The 14,610-nt window shown below is 45.3% G+C and overlaps 1 protein-coding gene across 1 annotated transcript; it reads right to left on the bottom strand.

Moving 5' to 3' along the window:
• Positions 1 to 1,207: 1,207 nt before the first annotated feature.
• On the bottom strand, positions 1,208 to 14,320 carry angptl2b (angiopoietin-like 2b). Its single transcript, XM_080531215.1, has 5 exons — positions 13,925 to 14,320; positions 7,545 to 8,487; positions 3,411 to 3,604; positions 2,004 to 2,274; positions 1,208 to 1,887 (listed from the first exon to the last, which is right to left on the bottom strand). Exons 2-5 carry the CDS (start codon positions 8,452 to 8,454, stop codon positions 1,688 to 1,690), a joined length of 1,575 nt encoding a protein of 524 aa, XP_080387341.1. The 5' UTR covers positions 8,455 to 8,487; positions 13,925 to 14,320; the 3' UTR covers positions 1,208 to 1,687.
• Between the last annotated feature and the right edge of the window lie 290 nt (positions 14,321 to 14,610).

Raw genomic sequence — 14,610 nt, 5'->3', positions numbered from 1 at the left:
TTTGGGAATCTGGTGCCGTGGAATAGAGGTGGTTGCTGTGAGAGGACGGGACCGTTGCATGCCTGAGGTTTTGCAGGCTGTCACGTTTCATTTGTCATCCCCTGTTCCACTAGCTCTGTGGTTGATAAATGCTAGATCTGAAACAGGGGCTCTCCTCTCACACAGGGACTAATATCGTCCACAGGAGAGTAGATGACATCTTCATCACAGGCTGGCTGTAATTACCCTAATCTCCATCGTTCCTGTGGAGCCAGGCCTTGTTTAGCTTGGTCCCTGAGCCACACATTACAGTCTCTCTGTGCACAGGTTACAATACAATCTAAAACACATGATCATACAATGTAGTACATGTAAACACAAACTATTCCTGTCAGAGTCAATCAGAAGAGCATATTGCTCAAGGTTGTGTGTGTGTGTGTGTGTGTGTGTGTGTGTGTGTGCGTGTGCTTGTGTCTGTTTTGAATTGAATGCATGCACAAGAAACCACCAAGGAAAGAGAAGAAGCTGCATCGTTTATTGCAACTATAAAGTGATACATGATAGCTTTTGTGACATTTTTATATTACAAATATCTTTTATGTACAGACAAAAGGTGCTGGATCCATTTCCACCAGCAATAAATTTATACAGTACATACATTGCTTAGATTTTGATGCAAGCAAATTAATACCTGGCCTTAACATGAGGTTTGATGTCACATATCATGAAGTAATTGAAATACTGTATGACCGTTGCAAGTAATCATTATATCTTATAGAATATCACTCCATAATCAATGTAATTCTTGCCTGACAGACTATTTTTGTAAGCGAGCCAGTTTTATTTTCTGGGTTTTATAGCACCCTGTTACCTGCACTGCCCGACACCAGCATGGTGTACAACCAGGAATGAAAAAAATAAATGTTTACCATGAGTTTCTATGCCAGATATCAGGTCATGACCGTTTACCAGTGCAGTAGAGCAAATTATCCATGCCCCATTTGTAATCAATGAAGACCATTTGTAACCGTTTGTTACAATAGGGTTACTTAATAGTAGGCCTAGATAATGCATAAATACCTGTACCATGAGTTAAGAAATGTGATTATTGTTTCCTATAAATAACTCACCTGAAGAGTTTGCTTTAAACAACATAAAGTCACTGGATATCATTTCCTGTGTCAAATTCATTCTCATAGAATGGTTTATTGCATTATTACACTGACTACAATAGAGGATTGCTATCCCAAAGCTATGGTATTGTCAACTGACTTGACAATACCATATACCAATACCTGTTTTTTTGCCATTTTATCTTCAAGTCTTACAACAAATTGAAAACAAAGTTGACATTCCACCACAAACAGTAGGCAGTAGGCTACCCCTCACATACGTCTTGGTTGTTACAGTACGCAAATAAAGGAATCTCTAAACTGATCCCAATATAAAAAGGGAAGAAGCAAGCGTACAACCACACCAGTGCATGTGTTTGTCTTCATGAAGCACCCTGTTCGCCCCGTGCTACTAAGAGCTCTGCCTGAGGGCCAAGATATTGCACTTTCTACATCATTGTCTTCTTGATCGGGCAGTGTGAAGTGCCGCTTGAGTTCAAGAATTGTTTGAATTTAAGTTGTTGTTGTTTTTTTATAGCAGAGGAAGCTTGATGGGAGTTTGTAAAAGGTGGCCATTCATCTTGTTGTATCATCACTTAATGATAGGTGTTTGGGTTTGGTCGGATCAGCATAACCACCTTCTTTAGAGAGTAGGCCCCTCCTCTGAACTCAGCCCAGTATACTCCATCTTGGTAGCGACTGCGGTAATGTCCTCCCCTGTACCACACTCCATTGAGGTTGGAATGGGCACATGCATTGTACCACCAGCCCCCCTTCTGATAGTGGGCGCAGTTACCTAGGTTTAAACAAATATGAGTCAGACAATATTGTACACTCGCAACCATGCTATGTAGTTGGTTCAGAATCATGTTACCGTGATAGTGTGTGTGCCGGCTGTAATCTTTTCCTTACCTGTGTACACATCATGGTCTCTATCCAGCGTTGTGAACTGTTTGCCATTGTGCCAGGTGAGGGAGTCACCGGCGTTGCCATGGTAGCGACCCACCCTTAGTTTGTAGAAGTCTGCCTCAGGCTCCAGCCTGAAACTGGCATACTCAGCAAACATCTTCCTGCCAGACCAGTCCTCCAGCGTGACTAGCAGTTTGTAGTTGCCCTGATTGGTCAGCCAGTAGATGTTCTCCAGGCCCAGCCAATACTCACCATCGATGTTCCCAAAGCCTTGCTGTGAAGGGCAGAGAGAATACATCACACTCAACATGACAGGCTGTCTTAAACTGTTGGTCTGGTAACCTGTGGGATGATTTAGGACCTCTACCCAATGCCCTGGAAGTACTTAGAGGAACAATCCTTTCACTGCTTTGCCAGTTAAGCTCCATCAGTCTTGGATTGTTGTTTATTATCATGGAAAGTAACAGCAAATGGTCCATGAGCCTACATTACAGACAGTATTCAGTGCTCAGATTAGCTCCCTATGTGTGACTTATCAAAAACATACTCCTGCCTATAGAGTGCAGTGGGGGATCTGAGGCCATGATGTGGGCTGGACTGCTCTGTCTCAGCTCTGGTCATGGTTGGTGATGTGGTATTCGTTACACCGCACATGCTTTGAATCATGGGAAGCCCCTCTCTGGGTATTGTGCACATGTAATTTTTGAATCCCATGTGGTTTAAGGTGTATTGTAAAGGTCTTAGAAAGTTCTCTTGTATGACATGTAGTAATGTTTTAAACAAGAACCTGGTAAATTGTCTGTCTAGCCTCTGATGTTTATCATTGAACTGCATCGCCCTGTTCAAGTGCTTAGGGTCCGTTAAATGGCTCCGGAAAACAAATTTCCCGCTGGCAATAGTCATCCAGTATTTCATGCTGTCCTCATCACTTGTGGGAAGTTCTGTAAATACAGGAACCCAGTGATTTCTTTCCCTCATAATCCTATGCCATGGTGTAAATATAAATCATTTTCATGGACCATGAATACTTTTGGAGTGGCCAGCTTTGGCATTGTGGCATTTATTGCCGGTATGGCAGCCTCTCTTCCACATATGTTTCTCATTAAGTGTATGCGTCCTGTGAGGACTAATTTCACAAAGACTCAACTCATGTTGGTGGGTGTTATGAGTCATTGGCCAGTAGAGTGACTGACAGGTGCAGAACACCGTAGCCACCACGTCAGAGAGCATGTGCTAGGGACCACTCTGAAACCTCAACAATGACCTCATTCATTCATTCACATCTGTTTAACGTCATATACGTGAGACAAACTAAGTCACATGTGGCACGTCCAACTAAGTCACTGCCCAGCAGGTACATTTTTACTGAATGACTTTGCTTTTGTCTGAGTTATGCGAATAGCTGCACACCTTGTATGTCTCCCAGTTCCTGAAGAAGTTGACCGAGCCGTCCTGCCTCCTCTGGATCACCGTCCAGCCGCCAGGGTCGTGTCTCTGGTCACACCACACCTGCATGAGGCGGTTGGCGTTCTCTGGCTTCACCAGGTACATGCCACTGGCAGTGTGTCCATCGTCCAGAGCCTGCAGACAGTCCTTCCACGGCCCTGGGTGGAAGAGAGGGAGACAGTGATGAGACAGCAGCATGAGGGAGGCAAACCTAGTACATTTGAGGATTGAACAGCAATTTTTCACTTAAGTATATGAAAAGTACCATTAATTTTCTATTCTTCATGATTTATACTCTATGTAACTGCTCTTGTGGGACTAACAGAGTGCTGGAAAAATTGTTGAAACGATATCGTATGACATAGCTACTGTCACCGGGGCTCCCATCTCTCAGCAGGAAAATATCTCTGCGTAAGCCCAGAATTTACTTTGGCTACTGCTCTCACAAGGGAAATGGCTGCAGGCTATGCAGCCAAGACTAATATTGGCATATGGGTAAAGGGAGTCCTGATTGCTAAATGATGCAACAGTAGCGCATGGATCAGCAGGTAGTCAATCTCCGTCCATATTGAGGGATACAATGTGCTTTAAGAAAATACTAAAATAGCAGAGTAGGGAAGCCTCTGTGCAATGCTCTGTGAAATAGGAAGCACATTTAGGTAGTCTACATTCATCAGAGAAACATCTCAATTGGAATTGTGTTTTTATATAGCATGTGCTCACAGTGTGCCCTTGCGTGTCATTTTCTTGTCTTCTCATTTATCAGCCATTACATCTGTCCTGAGACATAGTAACCTCCTTCATCTGGAAAGGCCTCAGTGTTTTGTGGGTGGTGTGTGGCTTTGAAATAAACACCCAGCATGGCACCCAGCATGGTTCTATATGCCACTCACAACCACACAATGTGGCATGCAGCTGTTTCCATGTACTAGACGCTTTTTTATCCTCTGAGATATACAAATACAGGCTGTGCTCTGTCTAGGTGAAAGACTGCATCTCTAGATCTAAGGTTAATAGTGAGTGGGAGTCGGGAGCATGAGGTTGTGTGTGTTTGGGGTTGAGGATTAAGGTCAGATGAGGTAAGAGTTAGAGAATGTGTGTCTGTATGGGCTGAGCGGGTGATTCGAGTTCCACAAAGACCGTTTCTGCAAAACATGACTTCAACTCTGATTATCTTGATTTTCTGTGAGTGTCCACAACATTCATCTGACCGCTCCTTTATGTTCATTCTACTGGGAGAAAGGATTTCCAGAATTGGACTAATTTAGGATAATCCCAAATAGCCTGAATCTCAATCAAACCTCAGTAGTTCTTTGCCAGGGAGACTGCTGGAACCATTCCCAAATTCCATAATGTTCACCCTTTCACTTCACATTTCATTCATCTCAAGTAATTCCAAACTTGGAAGTTGGGTACTTACACAGAAATACTTTAGCCAAAAATGCCATAATAGTTGTTGTGAAAGCAAATGTAAAAACGGATTAAATGACTGTGGTTGTCAATGACTTTTGATCATGGATTCCTTGTCTCTCAATAGCTCTTCACCCAACAGATGCACTTAAGTATACACTGTAACATCTGCTCTATGACTTACTGGATAGAAATAACAGACCCACACGTTGCGATGGATGCCCTGACAACAACCAAAGACTGAGCAGAAATTGTATTTTATATTGTTCCACAGTCTATGGTTTAATGAGGAATGAAGTTTATGTTAGATTCTGCACATGTTTTGTTATACGTCTCACTTGGTGTTCTGGCAGAAACCAGTCCATATCTGTAAAAATTAATTGGCTTACTGCCTCTTAGCCATTACTCTCCCTGCTTTCCCAGAACTATCCAGTCAGCAGATATGGGAAAAAAACAACTTTTATTTGGCCGCTGGCTCCACATCCTAATTGGATGTGAAAGTGTTCACCTATTCAATATTTAACACTGACAAGACTTGCCAACTGACCCAGTTTTGAAAGAGCATGTTGCACAGTTCTACACAAACAAGAGGAATGATGGACATCAACATTGAGATAAGTAGCTAGGTAGTGACAGCTGGTCTGTATCTAGTACAGTCTTAGATTATGAGAACAGGGAGTGTATGTGAGAGGAATGGGGGAGGGAGATGCAGGACAGTCGGAGAGCAGAAAGACAAGGGTGTCTGTCAAGACAAACGACATCATACTCACTGCCAGGAACAGAACCACAAGGAGTGAAGCCACAGTGACAGGGAGAGATAAAGTGTCACACACAGACAGAGACAGGCAGGGTGACTGACAGATGTTGAGATCTAAACTGACAGGACATAACTTATAAGCTCCAGTTGCGACACAGAGATGAGAAGAGGCAAGGGAGGTGAATTACTGCTGTATTAGATGATATCATCCACCTCCTCCTCACCATTGGCTCTGGAATATCGCTGTTGTACAGACACAAGACAGAGCTCGGCCCTGCCCCTGATAAAGCCTGCCTCTGTGGCGGAACATCTGACTGATCCAAGCCTTGTGGGGCTGGAACAAATGACATCATACCCATTCGTTTTCCTCTGTCTTTTCATACAAACCCCCTTCCTTATGTGGTCCCCCTAACTCCCCTTTCCCCCCACCCCTCTTCTCTCTCTCTCTCTCTCTCTCTCTCTCTCTCTCTCTCTCTCTCTCTCTCTCTCTCTCTCTCTCTCTCGCTCTCTCTCTGTCTCTTGATTCCCGGCCCCCTGTCTCTCCCCCTTGCTGCATTGTACACGACTGCCTCTTTGTGTGGAAGGTTTGTATAACCTTTGGGGTGTAAGTTGCACAGCCCTGGACAGGAAATTGCTCGCCTCCCTTCAAACACAGTGTACAGAGCACACGGTTCACAGCTCAGGGAGGACAAAACAGTGTTGCACAAAATGTACAGAGAAAGTGTACCCTGGTCAAATCCACCTTGAGCCAGGGCTTTGACTACAGTACATTCAAATTGAAGGATATCTCAATGGAACTAGCATTGGAACCATAAGCATTAAGTCCTACACTCTCTCTATTCAACCAGGAGCAGCAGAGTACTTCTTGCCTGCAGCTGGGTTTCCCTCATATCTGGAATGTTATGGTCACCATTGTGGTGGATAGATTGACCATGAAATGGAGTGTACGCTGGCTTTGTTCCCCTCTCAGCAGTGGGTTCCTGTCCCAGGGTGTGTTGGGGGAGACCACACAGTCCCTGTCTCCACACTCTTCCCCCATGTGGCGTCTGTCTCCACTGAGACACATGCCTGCCTGGGGCTCAGCACTCGGCAGTCAGCACTCCCATCCAAAAGCAACAGCCACTGGCAGAGGCACCGTCTAACACCTCATTATTACCACTTGAATATAACCAGGCTCCTATTGTTGTTCTTTCTATTGTATTCAGGCAACTATGCGCAATCCATCAATTAAATCATCTATTTATTTATTTATGCCCAGCTGGATGATTATGAAATTAGAGACAGTGTCTCATTTCCTTGCATTCATTTGGTCCAGAGGGACCCTGTTCGGCAGTGATCCAACCATCCACGGGCACACACTAAGATGTGTTTACCCTTTCAATATGCTTTGGGAGGATTATCTATGAGCTGACTGTTGTATCAAGCCCATTAGATGATATGCATCTCAAAGGCCTTTGCAGAACAGCAGCTCTTTTCTCCCTTAGAGCCCCCTTTCTCAGGGAATGTGTGAGACGTATTATGCCCATAGACAATGGTGTGAACAATGGATAGCTGCTGTGTTGTCTTGTGATTAATGATTATGATGTGAAACTAAGCACCACACGTATGCACGCAATTGCACGCGAGCACAAACGCACACACACACGCACACACACACACACAAACACACACACGCACACACAGATACACACAGACACACACACACACACACACACAGATCCCTCTGTTTATCCCCAGACATGATAGACACAGCACAGAGGTTTATCTGTTTAGTGAAAGTTCATAATCATTAGCCAGCTGCCCTTTTTCCATTATGCCATCAGCCATTTTTTTCCATTATGCCATCAGCCAATTTTTTCCATTATGCCATCAACCAATTTGAATGAGAGAAAAACTATACACATGCAGTCGATTAAAAAAGAGAGGCTCACCAGAGGGTTTGTTTGTGGTAGAGGGGCTGTGTGTGCCAGTGGGCATGGTGGGCAGGGAGGGCGGTGGGGACTTCTGGTTCTGGTCACTCTGGATCTCATTGGTGATCTGGTTGGTATTGCGTGGGAAGGTGGGGGGTTGATAAGGCTTATTGATGGGTGGTGATGGTGGGGGTGGGGGCTGGGGCTGTGCTCGGGGCTGGGGGACGGGGACAGGGCGGGGGACACTGACTGGCCGACTCTGACACCTCTCCTCCAGTAGGGCGATGAGGACTGACTGGTTGGTGGCTAGGGAGGCCAGGTGCTGGTATTTGTGATCCAGGTCCTTGTAACGGTTGGTGAGCAGCTGCATCTCCGACGTCTGGTTCAGGATCTTGTTCTCCATCTGCGACAGCTCCAGGGCATTGTCCCTCTTCCTGATGATCTCATGTAGCAGCTGCATGTAAAGCTGCGTGACCCTGGAGTTCATGTTGCGGCTCTCCTTGCGGAGCAGCTTTACCTCGTTGACGATGCCTCCGTCCACCTCCACTAGCTGCTGCAGCGTCTCAATCTGCCTCTTCTGCTTCTGCAGTTCCCCGTTCAGCAGCTCCAGCTCCTGCTTGTTGACTCGGTTCTCCAGTACCACATCCGGCTCCCTGGAGTTGACACAGATGGCCCCTGTCACCTTCTGCTGGGGCACGATGAAGGTGTAGGAACACTTATCAGCCTGTGGGGGGTCAGGAGATCGTTTGCTCCGCCCTGCATACAGGAATTCTTTGTCTTGGTCGTCCATGCTGCTCTGAAACTCCTGGGTCCACTCCTGGCCCCTGGCCTGGCTGCTCTCCTGGCTGCTCTCCTGGGGGTTGGGCTCACTGCCACACACCAGCCCATACACTAGCAACAGGCCCAGAAGGACCACTGTAGGGAGCTCCATGAGTCTCTGAGGGGGACTATCTCATACACACACCTGGGGAGGCAAGGGACAGATGGAGAGAAAGAAAAGAGGAAGTTAATGGTTTGGTCAACATGAACACATGAACACACAGTACTTGAGTAATTTTGTATTAATCTCATTTAAATGTTCTCACTCTAACCACACTGTATACAATTTCTGTAAATGGATTAACTGTGCTAGAACAGCCTTAATAGATCCATATTCACTTTGATTCATTCTAGTAGAACATTAACCCTCAGATACTGTATAATCCAATGGTGTGGTTGGGGATCATCCACTTTGTTCCACCATCCACACACTGCAGTGTGCTTTCCATTGGTCTTTTCTATACAGGTAGAAATATTAGATGATGACTTATATCCACATATCATTGCCCGTTCTTCTCTCTGCCTTTGTTATACTGATGATCATAATCATAATGGATGGTCTGTCACCAAACCTCTATCCACCATCTATTATCAGCTCCGATTAGAGAACAGCAAATTCGTGAGAGTCATGATCAGGGGACTGAGCTGGCGTGCCATCATGTCTCAGAGCAGGCACCAGGCTGGTGTGAGTTTGCGTGTCTGAGAGTGTGCCTGGCTCGCCGTGTCTCTGAGTGGGCATTATGTAACCTTTTTCCTGGCTTGCCTGTTCAGTTCACTAAAGGCATCTGCAGGAGACCCACTGAGGCCTAAACTTACACACATACAGAACATCAATGGGAGCCTTCACAGGTCCACTGATTGAGACCAGAGGCAGCCTGTCCCTCAGGACGGCCTGCTACTAGTTTTTGTTACCTGAGAGAGGCAGGCACACAGCTCAGGGAGCCTAGGGAGCCGCTCTGGCCTGGCTGAGGCCAGGGACCCCCTATTCATTACACAGCCCGGCTCAGCATAGGGGAGGCCGGGGGTCATTAAAGCTAAAGAAATACAGGCCACCATAAAGGAAGAGAGCAGGAATGAAACCTCTCCCACTGAGCTCGGCCATGGGTGCTGTAACTTTGTGTTATTTAAGATCTACTGTATTACACAAAAGTCAAAGAGGAATGTAAATGTTGATGATTGATGCTGCTGTGTGAACACATATCATATTATTCAAACACTATAAAGTTTGACATTAAGTGCCTTTTTCCTTTTTGTGAATAGACATGATTAGGCACCTCCAGGAACCAGCAATATTCGTCTACAAAAGCTTTTGGTTGTAAATTAAATTCCATTATTACATGTTTTAAAAAGGGAAGCAATTAGAATGTCTGTAGTCTTGTAGTCGCGCCTGTTTTTATTTGAGCTAATAAGGCACTGATCTATCTAGTAGCTGTTTTAGGTCTGTTGTAATGATGTGAAGGGAGGGTGTTTAGCTTAGCTAGCTGGCCTGGCTCAGACTCTCCTTGGGTGACTGCCACTGTCTGAGGATGACATGTGAAACCACTCCTATCTACTCCTCACAGCAGGCCTGGACATCACTGCTGGTGGAAACTTTGAGACATCAGCAGCTGATGCTATTCATAGGCCTGTTTTTAAATATTGATCACATTGCATCAGACCTGAACCATTTACCAAAAGGGAGATGATGTGTATCCTTCACAGGATACATTATTTCGTAAATATATATATAAACGTTTGAGTATTTATTTTGGATATTGGAACGCCATCCAAAATCAAAGCTGGAAAGTATTTGAACTCTTAAACATTCTGACTGCGCTTTGGAACATTACATGCAAGTTCAACATTGTAACGAGAATGTGTAGTAATATCAATCTTGCTTGACACAGTTTGTCTTTCTGTATACATTGGGGATTTTGATACAACATGTTACTCTCTTACTCTCACATCTTTAGTGGTGTATATGGTTGAAAACATCTAACCAAAACTCCAACCCACCGCTTTTTACAGCAGTGCATAGAAGAGTTTGGTTGTTTGTCCCAGATTTCAAAGTGAAGGGATTTTTATTAGAGAAATAGCTGGGGGCGGCAGTTGAAGGGTTTGTGGTGTTTTTAGAAGCGGAGGGGATGCCACTGAGTGCGCAGGAGAATGTGACTCCTGTGTAAGGATAACAAGGGCCTGGACCCCCGGGACTCCTTAATTGAAAGCTGCTGCAGATTGGATTACAGAGGAGTCCTGTGCAACACTTCCCCAGAGTCCTGCAGGAGAGGCCTTTAGCTGCTGCCCTCCACACTGGGAAGCATGGTGCACTGGTGAGTGAGGCTGGCCTGGTTCTGTGGAGCATATTCAGCATCAGAATGTCTTGTCCTGTCCTTAACGACATGAAGAGACCCAACCTGAAGGATACCCCAGCGCATGATGTTCAGAAAGCCTTCAGCAGCAGAAGGGAGCAGACCTTTTGTTTTGGTCTTGTTATCCTGGGCAGAGGGCCAGCACATTATGTTGGACAGACGGAGAGCAGAAATGTGGAACCCAAGAACAAGCCCCTGTGAGATCTCTGGCTGGTACAAGGAACGGGTTGTGGACAAAAAGATACAATACGCAATTGACCACTTAATACTTAGAAATCATAAAGATGAATTGATCAAATAGTATTATACCTGTTTTGTAAGTAAGCAAGTCATTCTTATGCAGAAGCTCTGTTTTACACATGATTTAGAAGTTCTAAACAGGAGTTGGTTTCGTTTTGGTTTCTATCAAGGGTTTTTACTATGAAACCCATCAGTGAATACAGTGTGCGGGACCCTTTCATAGCACAAAACCCCACTGTATGTCATCATCCCAGCAGCTTCTGATTGGCATAGAGAAGATAGCAGAGATTGGATTCAGGGACAGTATCTAAACATAGAAGTGCCAACAAACAAAAATAGTGTTGATATAATAGATTATTTTCCCGAGAGAGCTCTTTTCAGAGGGTAAAGAATGAAGTCCTCAGATAAAATTCCTCCCTGGGACACAGAGGACAACACACTGATAATGAATAGGCTCGGAACAGGACCAATCAGGGTTAATGGAGCAGTCATGGACTCCTCTTAGCAAATGGCTGTTTTTGGCCAGGAACTGCTATGGCTTCCCTCTCTGGAACCTGAGCTTTCCTTCTATGCGCCCCTCCATCACTGCAGAGGAGCCCCATATGCGGTTAGCCCTCCAAGAGTCTCCCAGGCTTCCCACCACCTCAAAGAAGAGGAAAATGCCTGAGCTTGTGGTGAATGAGTGTGTGTCTGAATGTGTGTCTGAATGTGTGTGTGTGTGTGTGTGTGTGTGTGTGTATTCAGATAACACCACATGCCAGGGTCAGACTCCCAGAGACCAGAGAGAGTCCCATCTGCCCCAGGAGAGAGACCCTGTTATTAACCCGTCCACCGTCACCGCCAGAGGGAACAACAGGCCCCCCCCCCCCCGCACCCCCACACGCCCCTACTACTCCTCCTCCACTGTTATAACCTACACAGCCCTGCCGGCCTAGCATAATTTCACTTAAACAAGCTGCCATTGACTGGCTACTGGCGATGTCTATGATTAACTGGTGTTGAGAAGCTTCATACAGTAGTACACAGAGGACACCTCAGGACACTGTACATTGGTGTGTTGAAGCTCAATGGATAGACCACAGAGGACAATGTTGCCATAGACCAAATAACCACCTTTTTAAATGACTTAAGCCTTTCGAGTATGCAGCATTTCAGATGACACTTCTTAGTCACAGGTCTCATGACTACCAAATCATCATGTTTTTTCCCTCTCCCTATTGTGTGGGACAGGCAGGGCTTTGTGTGGGTCACTGTGTATCTGTCCAGCCGCATGCTCCTGTGTTTTTGTTCATGCTCAGCACATAGCAATTAGAAGGTGAGCGCCACTTCTGATGTCTCTCGCCCCAGCCCCTCTTATTTCGGCGTGAGTGTGGCATTCCTCACATTCCTCGCCACCTCATTAGAGTGAGCTGCCTTAGACACAGACACAGACAGATACAGACAGAGCCATTGCTGGCGGTGGAAAGAGACCCTGTAGTCACTGTAAGCCCCTCCATTAGCTCCCGTAGCCTTGGAAGCCGTCGTGTACATCTGCCTTACAGGTCCCTCAGTCCTGTTATCCTGCACTAATACAGGTTCACACCGTTAGACTCTAATATCTAATATCTAATATCAACATCACATAACAACATCATATCAACGTAACGTAACACCTCTCAAACTACAGCACATTAATTGGGGAAATTAGCACCAGTTATGGTGAGAAAATAATAACTTGGATCAGAGTCAATTGAATTTATGGTAATCTGGGTTATTACAGTATCTTGAAGGGGACCACATTTTTTCCTCAAGCATGTAATCCTGGTAACAGTGTAGGCATCCAGTAATTAGCCTCAGTCCCAGCTACCAGCACGGTTTGACTGCTCTGATGGTGAGGGAAAGTAGCCATTGGTTTGACTTCTCATTTTTGAGGGTTTCGTTCTTTGACACAATCAGACTGTTTGTGTTGTGCTGTTGTTGTGTGCTGTTTTGGCTGAGACCTATCCTCTGATACAGCAAGGCAGGGGGTCTCAGGAACTGTTTTGATAAGTACCGACATTCAGCCTCAAAGCCCCCTTGTCCAAACACAGCACTGGCAGCAGAGACAAAGCAGAGATTCAAGCCTGGCCGCTTCCCTGTCCACTTCTGCCCAGGGTTACATCCTGAATCATGACAAAGCTTTGCCTGATAGTGATACTCATTCATTCATTAAAAGTATCCATTCATTAGCCATTCATGTACAAATCTTTTCAAACCCTGTGATTGGTTTGAATTGCTTTTTATATCTTGTCAATGTGTCTTCCCTCTTTGATTTGATTTGTTTATCATGTTGTGCTGTGATATTTAGAATAATTTAATCAAACTATATCTAAAACAACCAACTGCTGCTGTTGTGACCCATACAAAATGGACAGAGGGACAGCCTTGTGCAGCCCTGCTTACAAGTATGAATATAAAGATGTTCATGTTGAAAAGCCCAAACTCCCGCTAGTGACCCTATTCACTATTCACTGTCTTTGTAGTCTGGGTATGTCTTTGGAATCCTCTGTGATGACAAGCTGAGTGTTTATCAGTGGTTAACGAGCGCTTGCCCCTGGAAAACTCACTTCAGTCTCTTTCTGTTGTGTTGAACCCTCTCTAGTGTGTCCACTTCAGACCCAGCTGCCTTGTTAAAACCACTTAGAGTAATCAGAATGGGGAACCGCCCGGGGCAACAAACCTGTCCTTGTATGTTCAGATAGCACTTAGGGCTACGCTTAAACTGATCAGCATCTCTTTCAACTCACCAGCCAGCTGCCAGAGACTCACGCTGTGCGGCTTAGCAGCACTCAATTTGAGAAAGTAGTCCATGGATTACCAATATTGCTAACACAACTGAGCTGAACGGTCATCTTGAGGTTTTACACAGGAGCAACAGTAGAAATAAACAAGTATGTGATAGGCTAACTACTTTGACTACAAGTTGTTAAATAAACAGGTTTTTGACCATTGATGCAGTGAAAGTTCCATCCTTACCAGATAATTGTATACTGTCACTTGTTGCCTCTTGTCACTAGTTTCCTTGCCCTCCTGGCACAGCTGATTGAAGTGTCCCCTTGAAGAAAGTCATCGCAAGTGTGAAAGCTGCTCGAGGTTGTCCCTCTCTCTGTTCCTGGTGGCTCTCTGTCACCTGAGTCCGTCCTGGCAGTTAAATGTTGACTGTGGGTTGAAGCCTATTATTAAAACACCTTCATTACACCAACAGGAGCTCCAGTGGCTGGGAAATCCTCTGTAGACATTGGGGCAAGGGTTTAAAAAAATCCACTTAACAAGATTTGAGATGCCAAATAAAAGAATAATTCCAGATGTTTTTGTTGACGGAATGAGTCGTTTCCTTAGAAGCTTTCAGTGAGCAGGAGGCAGTGAGAGGCCATTGTGCTGGTCTGTGTGCTCTCTGTGGCCCGGCAGTAGAAGACTGTCACTTTCTCACTGCTGAGTCCATCACTTCTGCCTCACGGCTCGAAGAGGTAGTCTTTTCTCAACTGCCCCCCCTAACTCCCCTTTTACCCCACCCCTCTCTGTCTTTCTCTTTCTCTTTCTTTTTCTCTCTCTCTCTCTCTCTCTCTGTCTCTCTCTCTCTCTCTCTCTCTCTCTCTCTCTCTCTCTCTCTCTCTCTCTCTCTCTCTCTCCTCACTGCTTTTACATGATGAAAAATGCTCTGG

Source organism: Nansenia antarctica (assembly GCF_963989245.1).
Source record: "Nansenia antarctica genome assembly, chromosome: 5".
Lineage (NCBI taxonomy): Eukaryota > Metazoa > Chordata > Actinopteri > Argentiniformes > Microstomatidae > Nansenia > Nansenia antarctica.
Note: the sequence above shows the minus strand (reverse complement) of the source record. Positions and strands in the feature narration are given on the sequence as shown.

Bases quoted from the DNA above. Each gene is read 5' to 3' on its own strand.
- angptl2b (XM_080531215.1), bottom strand. From the start codon at position 8,454: ATGGAGCTCCCTACAGTGGTCCTTCTGGGCCTGTTGCTAGTGTATGGG. The intron at 3,605-7,544 runs GTGAGCCTCTCT...TCTTCCACCCAG, and splicing joins TACCACAAACAAACCCTCTG to GGCCGTGGAAGGACTGTCTG. The intron at 1,888-2,003 runs GTAAGGAAAAGA...GTTTAAACCTAG, and splicing joins AGACCATGATGTGTACACAG to GTAACTGCGCCCACTATCAG.